Source organism: Podarcis cretensis (assembly GCF_951804945.1).
Source record: "Podarcis cretensis genome assembly, chromosome: 16".
Lineage (NCBI taxonomy): Eukaryota > Metazoa > Chordata > Lepidosauria > Squamata > Lacertidae > Podarcis > Podarcis cretensis.
The window spans coordinates 20,376,233-20,386,895 of NC_137186.1; the positions used below are offsets into that span (position 1 = coordinate 20,376,233).

Genomic DNA, 10,663 nt, shown 5'->3' on the forward strand with positions numbered 1-10,663 from the left:
TTTTCTTTCTTAAGGTAATATTTAATGAGCCAATATTATTCTGAGTGGGGCACTGATGTGAAGGGGAGAACAGCATGGCTCTAGTGAGCAAGTGTGTAACTGAGGAGCTACCTGTTATTCAAAAGCCTTTTATTCCTATGGTTGTCCAAAAGAGGGTTCGAAAACCAGCCAATAGTGCTCGTGAACACATTGTGAAAATAACATTGTGGAAGGCCTCCTGGAGAGACGGATGTAGGCAAGGCCCCACCAATTGATTTTTCTCTTTTCTGCCTCTGCCCCCCTCATAAGTGATGGAAAGCAACAAAAGAGCTTACAACCTCTTTATAGACACCAGTGGGCAACTGGTACTTTCCAGATAGCTAGCAGCTGGAAGGATCCAAAAGGGTACTTGAAGTGCCATGGGCCTAGAACACAGTCGAATTCGGTCATCAGCAGCACAGCCTGTCCCAGAAAGGGAGAGTGGTGCTTCCTTCTGAGTGGAGTATCCCTCCTTGTTCTTGGAGGTGGACATCCCATCCTGACCAGCCAGCAGGCTCTAGTATTTGGTGGTGAAGGACTGGAACTCGAGGGTACTGATCTCCCTCTCATTGGAGAACACAGCCTGGTCAATACGAGACATGGGACTTCCTACGCTGCGTAGCCAGTTCTTCCTACAGAGGAAAGGAACACAAGTTAGCAACCCACCCATGCTACCCTCGTCTCTCTTTTAGTCCCACCTGTGCTCTCTGCATGGTCATAAAAGGAACATGGATATTGACGGAACCAAAGGGTAATCAAATCTAGTGTGTACACACACACACACACACACACACACACACGTCTCTCTTTCTCTCGCTCTCTCTCTGCTAGAAAGAATGGGACTTTCCCATAGGCATTTGGTTGACTGCTATGATAACTGAAGGCCTTTGGTCTGATCCTGCAGGACTTTACTTATGTTCTTCCATTAAGTACACTAAATAAAGATTCAGAGAAATTGGCTCCAGCTGACACAAGAAACTAAGCCATGCCAGGGCAGATGAGGGGTAGATTCATGACATAGTGACTAGCCAATCTGGGCAAAATAAATTCATTTCCTGCTCCAATTTTAGGGCTCAATCAGGCTCATATCCTGAACAGTTAGAGCGGGGACTTTTTGATAGTTGCCCCAAAACAGTGGAATCCTTTCCTCCTTGAGATTAGGCTAGTATGTTATCTCTCTTTCCAAGGGGAATAAAGATCTTTCTGCTTTGCTGTGCCTTTCTAGTTTGGAGCATATTCCATAACTGTTTTCCTCTTCTGTTTGCTCTTTTGCTTCCTTTAGCTGGTGATAGTTCTAAATTACTTTAATTAGTATTTTACATTATTTTTATTACTGTTGCACTGTTAGTTAGAAATACTTCAAAAACCATTATGGTCGAAAAGCATAATGTATACCAATGTCATAGATGAATAATAATATCCTGGACAATGTCTATGAAGTATGTGGTGCTTTGCTGATTAAACTAAAAAGATAGGCCCCTGACCCAGTGAGCATTCAGTTTAAAGTAACTGCTTCCAGAGAGGTAGCTGCATTAGTCTGTTGCAGTATGAAGAACACACAAATGCTTGCAGACTGAGGACTAATTCAGACTATTATTGCAAGTAGGTTGTTCAGATATCACAAACAGGTGACTGGCAACGGCTTTTTCTTCTTTTTTTTAAGTATCAGGTTTTTTCCAGGAAAGGGTAAATCCAGATTAATGGGGGTGGGGGCATTTTCATGCCATCATGTGGACTCTACAAACAAACAGAAAACACCCCACCATTGCAAGCCTTTGAAATATCTATTCCACAATAAACACCTTTCTAGAAACACTCAAAAAATCTGCTGGGAATTTTAACAGTTTTATTATGGGATAAGCTTTCCAGGCCTATGGTCATCCGACAAAGCAGACTCTAATCCACAAAGGTTTATGCCAAAATAAAACTGCTAGTCTTTAAGGCGCAACAAGAATATATTTGTTTTGGTTTAAAATGTACCGTAAGCTGCCAATTGCCAATTTACCCAGCCTCTAATGAGAAATAGTTGCCCACATTCAGCAAAAAATAATAAACCTGTTTGTTGTTTTGTTTGTCTGTCTGTCTGTCTGTCTGTCTGTTTGTTTGTTTGTTTGTTTGTTTAGTCAGGAAGGAAGCATCTGAGGAACCTGGAGGAAAGCTTTTTCATCCTCAAAAAGTCCAAAGAACCCATGAATGAAGCTCTCCCGTTAACGAAAAATAAAGCTGTTCAAACATTGCCCACGCACGATAAACTTACTCAGCTGTTCTTCCATTTCAAAAATTGAAGTGAGTGCATATGGGGGGTACACGTGGGGGGGGGCGCTACAGATTCCCACCTGAACCCTAATTGAAAAGGAGTGGGGGCTCAATAGATGGCTGTACACTTTTGCTTTGTTATTCCCTGCCAGGATCTGAAAAAAAGAGAGCAGGAGGAGGAGAGAGTAAATGCGGGGTGGGGTGGGGTGGTGGAATACATGTTGCTATGGATTATCTCACTCCTGCTTATCTCCTGCAAGGGATGGAGTAGTATGGTTGCTATGGAAGCGGCCCCAATTTCCCCCTCCCCCCTCAAAGACATGAAGGTGGAAGAAATGGAGAAGCTGGTTGCTATGGAAACTGTCCCAGTTTCCTTGCATGTTCCCTCTCTCTATGTAACTTCAAGGTGATGGGGGGAAGACTTGTCGCTATAGAAACTGCCTCTGGTTGTCATCTCTCTGAAGGTGACAGAGCCCGTTGTTAGAGAAGCTGTCTCACCATCACCACAAACCCCCAGGGTCGCCCTGGGAGCGCACCATCCCTCTCCCCACCCCCTTCTCCACTCCCTTGCTCCACCCCCACCCCCACCCACTGCTGCTGCTGCTGCTCACAAATTCATAAAGCAATTTTCTCCATCTCCTCCTGGACCAACTTCCTAATTGCAAACTGACCCAAGTCTCAAATTTACAGGGTGTCAATTCACTGTTGAGGGAGAGTCTGGGGAGGTGCCCTATTTAGACACTTCAGATGGAGAGGGGAGGGAGGGGTGGAGTGGGATTGAAGGCTGTACAGATTGCCAATGCCAGGCTCTCTTCAGATAAGGATAATGGGAACCATTATTACAGGCCATTTATCCTTCTTCATCCCACCAGTTTTCCTCCAGATAAGAACCAGGGATGCCATTTTGGAAGGACAAGGGGGCAGTCACCCCACTTCCCATGTTTCAGATCACAGCAGCACCAACATCTCTGGATATTAGAAAGAATATACAAGTAACCATGACAATCACTTTTAAGATGAAATGCTCCCCCCTCGTTTCTCCCTTTGCAATTTAATTTTGAACATAACAAAGACCAGGCTTTTGAACTTTGCTATAAATCTTGCCCTGTCTCTTTCAATGGGGAGGTTTATTCACCTGAAGTGGTACATTAGTTCTGTATTCAGGCAGGGCACTAGATATTTAACAACAACAACAACAAAAAAAAGAGATGGCTCAAGAGAGACTCTGGTTAAGGAAGGAGTTTGCCTGACATCTATATACATGCCCAATGCCCTGTGCCTCACTCTGCTGAGTAACATAAAGTGTCAGTGTTGAAACATAGATGTATGGGACTTGCTGTGGTGGATTCAGGGTGCTCTGTCTATGATCAAGTCCAACAAGTCTTGGATTTTATGGGGAGCTCGTGTTCCAAGGTTTGTCTCCAGTTTCCATCTTGTTAATGCCATGAACAAAGCAGATTCCGCATGATGCACAAAGTTGTGCCCCTCTCCCCCTCTCCTTCACCCTGACCTTTTCTAGTCAGCTAAGCAAATTAAGTGGTTCCCCTTTAACCCTTTATACTCTGCTTAGCTGACACCACCCCTCACTCAATCCCCAAAATACAGGCCCTGAAGCTGCAAGTCAAAGTGCATCGTATCCAAGGCTGGCCAAGTTATTTTAGCACCCAATACAGAAAATCCCACAGGCACATTTCCCAGGCAGTAAATATATATATAACAACAATATATTAAATAACTAATAATTTGCAGCCCTTTCATAACAAACCGAATTAGCTGCCTCATTGTAAGGTCAGCCCTTCCCTCAGCCACTGCTGAAGGAGCCCAGTTCACATACTTACATGATCTCCACTTTCTCCTTGGGCCCTTGCACTTGTCCGGTCACTGTCCCGTGGGCAGTGTTCTTCACCCAGCCAACCACTCCCAACTTCCTCCCCTGCTCTTCTGTGTACTGGTGAAAAAAGCCAGAAAGATAGTGGTCAGGGAAGCTTGCAAGGCTGATTCTCAATGGCACATACATTGCTCAGTTTCTTCATTTGATGACTGGTGGCTGAATGAGTGAGCTGCCTTCATTGAGTTTTGTGATTATGCCAGGTGACATGGAAGCTCAGTCAGTGGTATATGCTCTGTGAGGTCTCTTTTCAGATGGACAAATGTTTTCATTCCTGGAAATGTTGACAGCGCAAAGTGAACAAAGAAGTATTATTAGGGTTCTGCTTCATTTCCCCATAGCATATGTGCATAGTACCTGTGGAATTATTATTGTTCTTTTATGCACTTTGACTTGCCGTTGTTTTATTGATTATAGTTTAGAAATTAGTTATAATTGTTAAGAGTGGATTTCTGTTTAATTTTTATATGTTGATAGTTAATATTATTCTATACTATTCCAATGGATTGTTGAATATTACTTTATTTGATATAAGTTGCTTATTTTAAAGTTATGTTTTATTATCACATTTCCGTATTGGATTAGATTGTTATAAGGTGTACATTCTTTGTTTCTTCAGCTTGTAAACCACCTTGGGTATTGTTAAATAGAAAGACGGTATACAAATTAAAAGTGAAATGAAAAAAATGAAATGAAATAATATCTCTGCCTGTTTGTACCCTGGTGGAAACAAAACCAACAGTACTACTATGGCAAAACCAAGCAACCCACAACATCAACAGCAATGAAATCTTTCTCTCTTCCTACAGAGATTTCTAAGGCCCTGATTGCCTCCCAGTCTTGACATCTCATTGGCTGGAAGAGGTATATAAACCTCCTAGGTTCACACTGACATTGATGTTTACTACTAGCAAGTCAGGAGTCAGACTGCTTTGTTCTCTACAGTTTAGTTTGCTTGAGTTTGCTTCCAAATGCCATACTCTCCTCTCTGCTCCTATGGGCAGCTTCTCTGGGTATACATTACTCTACACTAGACTTGGACCTGTATACAGGAGGAGTACAAGCTTCGGAAGCTGGCTTGAGAAGTGCTCTCTCCAGCTATTCCAGTAATATACCGTCCAAGTAGAAACATCAGCCTTTGCAGTCTTAAGCGCTACAATTTGGCTGTAGAATGCCTCACCATATCTCACACGCAGATATATCCTACCTTTCTAAAGAAGACACCTAGAAGATGAAAGAAAGAGAAGTCAGTCAGCGATCATATTCATCAAAGTATCAACAATCAAAGTCCTATAGCTACATATTTAGTGTATCTATAGTCCAGTCTTCTGTTCCCTCCAGTAGTGATTGTGTCCCATCTAGTCCAGCATCCTGTTCTCACAGTGGGCAGCCAGATATTTAGCAGGACATCAGCACGCCTCATGGCACACCTCCTTAATGAACAGGCTGTGTTACATTGTTTCTCTCTTCCCAATCAAGCCATGTGGCTTCAACTACCAACAATGTGTTGAAATTTTAGGGATTTTGGAAAGGGAACTCCTAGGCGACACACAAGTATTTATCACACCTGCAAGTATACAATTGCTAACTGGCCTATGCTTCCATGTGATCTAGTGACACATCTGTGAGGGACTGGTCCCTCACTCTGAAGGAAAGCAGATTTTGTAATTAGCATAATCTTCATATATATTGCCTTAATATAGATTTTAGAATTCTTCTCTTCTTCTTCACTGCCCCCCCACCCCATTCTAATAAATTGGTGTTTGTTTGTTTGTTTGTTTAAATGCTTGATTATTTGATATCATTTGAATGGTCGGTTGCCCACAATTTTATTTGACTGGTCTAATACTGACTTTCATTTTGGATTTAATACTTTCTCATTAGTGGTGATTATGCTTTTGCCTTCAGCAAGCTGTGTTCCAATCTTTATGCCTGATTTCCCCAGCTTTTCCTCCTGATATTTATGTATTAGTTTATTCCCTATTACACTTCTATCCCACTTTTCTTCCAGGATGCTCAAGGCAGCACACGTCCTTCGCCACCTATTTGCCCTCACAGCCCTGGAAAGCTTAAGAGAGCGCCTGGCCCAAAGTCATTCAGTGAGCTTCATGGCTGAATAGGGTTTAAACATGGGCCTCCCTGATTCTCCCCCAACGTGCTCACTCTAGCTCTCAAAATGTATATGATTTACCGTATTTGTTTTAGTGGTAAGTTGTCATTTTTTATTACTGAAAGGGATATCTTGTTGTGTCAATCCATCACATCCTAATCTGCACCTTCTTGTCCCTAACTGTTGTACCTGCCACCTGAATCTCCCTGTCCTATCATTTACCCATGAAATCATGACCCACTTGGCAGTTAATGGAGTGCCTTCAATCTGAAACTTTGCTCATATCACTTCTGTAGCCTTTGTTCCCCCTTAGTTCCCTGACCCACCCCCCAGCACCTTTGTTTGCCTACGTCCTTTCTCTCAACAGCACACATCTCTTTTTGGTGTGTCCCACGTGAAGTTAATTCCATTCAAAATCATCTTCCCTTATGGAAGCTCCATTCTTTTTTAGCATACTGTACATGTTCAATCTGAGCAGTTAGATCCTGCAAGGATATTGTTGAACATTCCATTAAATCACAGTAACTCAGCTAATAGCTAGGGCCTAGAGGTAACATGATTTTTTGGCCCATTGTATGTCCGATAATGTGAAACTAGCTCTAGCCTGCACTTCAAAGGGCTGACAGTCTAAAAGGCAAACCTACCACATCCTGTCACTAAGACCTAAGTGACAAAGGATGCAGCACAAGAACCCAAATTTCTTCCTTTTTGCCACAGAAGCAGCTCTTTCGAGTTCTCATTTCTGTACTGTGGTGGCTTAGGTTATGCTGCATCCTGAATGTTACAGATCACGTTACAAAATTGCTATTTTTTAAATAGAGTGGGGTGGGGGAGTGGATTAAATCAAGTAAATGAGGTTGAATCAAGGATGCTCAGCCTCCCTCCCTGTAATGGCCCAGATCTCCACACCGCAAAGATACAGCACCTTCCTACTGTGCTCTAGGATATGCAGATCCAACACCCAATTGCATTAATGTTCCCAATTAGTTTCCTCCATATACACCCGTGTGTATTATCTTCAATTAAGTTCCTCTGGAGTCCTTGCAGACTGTCATTCTAGCTGCACAGCAGCTCCAGCCAACCTAGCTGCAGTTAGAGCCGAATAAAGATTCTGCAGTTGGAGGAGAGGGCTCTGCTGCTAGCATCTTATTTCAAGGGCTATACTATTTGCAGTATGAGCCGCAGGGGAACTGAGCAACCATCTCCATAGCCCATGCACAAAAATCCCACCCAGAGCAGCACAATAGCAGTACAAGGGATGGGGGAAACTAAACAGACTCACCCTGGACTTCCCCATAAACCTCATAGTCGATTGCCCAGAGAACAGAAGCAGCCATGGTTCAGTGCAGGCCACGGGCAGTTGTTAGGAGCTTCCACAGAGACGGAGAGGGGTGTGCTATTCGATCTGCTTCACACTGCAGTCAGTTTGGCCAGCCTGTGTTACTAAATTCAGCCGCAGAGAACCAGGGGATGTGGCCTACCTGGAAAAAAGAAACAGGAAGAGAGTCTCTCTCATCTTTCAGCCAGACAGGTACAAAGAATCCTCAAGCCCATAGCAAAAGGGTTGTGGGGGGAGAGAGAGGGTTAAAATCTGAAGCATAAATCAGGTCCTCAACTCTCCTCTCTTAGGTGTGATCTAATGTGAAGGAACCTGATCTCGTGTTACAATTGGATGCTGTACCTACAGGTGACATTTACTGTGCAAGCAGAGTTACGAATACCTCCGGTGCCTAACATTTTATTCAAACACCTAGGATTTTGACATTTTTTCAACCCTGCCTGCAAGGTTGCCTTGCTGCAGTGCATACCGGTAATCCATAGGACAAAAATAACAACATTAGGAAGGCAGAAGGACAACAATCTAGCCTGCTTCCGACTAGTAATGTCCTATTCTCCTTACATATTTTTATATGAGATGTTGTCTGATTTACACATTTTTCAAGCAATTTTCCCTAACACAATGCATTTTATATACTATTTTCACTACTATATACCTTTTTGTACACATTTTCCCCTAATGTATGCATTTGACACGTATTATTTTATTGAAGTGTGGATTTCGAAGGATAGCTTTTATTTGTTTGCATATTGTTTTGGAAAGTACAAATTAGGTAGGTTTGCAATAAAATAAAACTGAACCAGATTAGTACCCATCCATAACTGTAACCCATGATACGTTAACAAAAAAACAAAAAAACAAAAAAAAAAACAGAAAAACAGAACATGCCATGCCAAACTCAACCCCCATGGAAATGTATGGCACTTTCATGAAAGGTTGCCACATCAAAATGCAAAATAGAAGAGAGACTCAGGTTCTATTTCTATGCATTATGAAAGAAGGAGTGTCCCTTCTGCTTTATGAAGTAGTGACAGTCTGCAAGAAAAGCCATAGTTTTAAAGGGGGGGGGGGAATGCCAGGCTTCTTTAGGCCACATTTGCACCTTCTTCTTTTCCTGCTGCTTTGACATAGCAGGAAGGGTAAATAACCAATTTGAGGTGCTTTATAGTTTACTGTATACCATAAGATGTAATGATGAGACACAGCAAAACCTCAGGGGGCAACACTGCTTCTGAAACTCAAGAGACCTTGGAGGGCTGCTGTCAAAGTAAACATTACTGCTCTCAACAGACAATTAACCTGACCTGGTATAAGGCATTTTATTATATTCCTATTTAGGATTCACATAGCACATATTATGTGTTCAGGGCTTATTTTCTGTAATGTTTTGGCATTATGTATGATCCAGCCCATTGTTTATTCCTCTTTATTCCTGTTTCTAGGCCTCTGAAAGAATGCTGCAATTAACAGGGTCAACCCGATACATTTTAATTGTCTTTCTCAGGCATCTGCACCTGCACAATCCAAACGCCTTCTTCCCAGATTCCTTGCATTGTTACAGGGAACAATGGGTGCAGCACCTGGTTGGCATGCGTGATCATGTGGTACACATGACACTAACAGCTTCACGAGTGATTTGTGTGCTCATGTCAACCTTGGAAGTCAGGTATTACCCTTTTTTCCTGTTCTTTTTAAAATTAGGAATCCCAAATGCCATAGTTACAGACAGAAGCCATCTGCCTGGCCTAAACTAATGAATTTGAGATTCTCTCTCTGTGATGCAGTGGTTAATCTTGAAGTGCAGGAGCTCATCATGACAGACCCCATAACCAAACCTCCAAGGAGAGCTCCAAAATGCAGACAGCTGTGTTGATCCCAAATGCATGCATACACAGACATCAAGGAGCAGAAGTACACGTTCAATGAATATCTAATACATGAAGATCAGCATGACTGCAATCCTATCCACAGTTTATTGGAAGTAAATATCACTGACCTCAGTGGTGCTTACTTCAGACTGCATAGGCTCAGGTTGTAAAGCATACAGAGATCTTCAGCCAGCTGAATTGCAGCCTTTAGCTTTTACTTAGGAATGCAAACAACCTTGCAAAGAATTGCTGCCATTTAAACTACTAGTATGAATTAGGAACCCCATATAAGAAAAGGAAAGACGTATCCAACCTCTGCTTGATCATTTCCCTCATTCTCTGACTTCCTTAGTTTCAAACAAACTTGAAAGATGCATTCACTTTCCAGGTGCTTCAGCATACAGCTCCATTACTTCTGACCTGAAAAAAAAAAAAGTCCTGGAGTTCTGCCACCCTTCCTTCCAGCACACCACTATAAATGACCATCACGGCCCCATTTTGTTTCCTCCACAAGGTTGGGAAAAAAATACCCACTTTCCCCTTCAATGCCAGGAACCCTATGTTTCAACCAAAACAAGTTTGACCTCAAAACTCCTTACCTTGCCATTTGAAGGGGCGTGGGTGGGCAGCATAATGTGCTAGCATTAGGGGCGGAAAATAGGAGATCGAACAAGGTTGGCAAGGAAACCAATGTCTGTACACCCAGTAATTTTAATAATGTGAATGTGGTAGGAGTGGGTAGGTGTGTTTAGCAGGGGTGCCCAAACTTTTTTCAAAGAGGGCCAGATTTGATAAAGTGAACACACATGAGGGCCAACTAAAATTGTTGCTTTTTTTACGATTTTACCCCAAAGTTATTGGGCCTTTTTTTAGGACTGAAGTTGTTGAGCTTTTTTTTTTTACCATTTTACCCCAGATTAGGCCCCCCCCCAAATGGACTTTGAACATGCGCCTGATTAGGGGAAAATGAAATGTGAGTTTGGAGATAAAAGTGGCTGTGTACTAGGGGAGACAGAGGGCAGCTTCGATGAGCACAGACCCAGCAATCTGGAAATTGTATATAGGAAGACAGCCCGCTGGTGCAGAGGTTAAAATGCTGGACTTGGACCCAAGAGAGACTGCAGTTCAAATCCCCACTTGGCCATGAAGTTTACAGGGTGAGCTTGGGCCAGTCGCTCGGTCTC

At 42.7% G+C, this 10,663-nt stretch overlaps 1 protein-coding gene across 4 annotated transcripts in view; it reads right to left on the bottom strand.

The window, feature by feature from the left end:
* LOC307205051 (acylphosphatase-2-like) overlaps positions 1-10,663 on the bottom strand; it is a 35,389-nt gene continuing 24,726 nt past the window's right edge. For 2 of the 4 annotated variants that reach the window (XM_079957329.1, XM_079957330.1), the window contains 4 exons: positions 7,555-7,753; positions 5,370-5,386; positions 4,113-4,222; positions 1-650 (listed from right to left, as the gene is read on the bottom strand). In XM_079957329.1, coding sequence (XP_079813455.1) covers positions 536-650; positions 4,113-4,222; positions 5,370-5,386; positions 7,555-7,609 — 297 coding nt within the window. In that variant the 5' untranslated portion in view covers positions 7,610-7,753 and the 3' untranslated portion in view covers positions 1-535. Of the gene's footprint in view, positions 651-4,112; positions 4,223-5,369; positions 5,387-7,554; positions 7,754-9,792; positions 9,876-10,078; positions 10,292-10,663 lie in introns of those variants that run through there. The other 2 variants (XM_079957328.1, XM_079957331.1) reach the window with 2 other exon arrangements.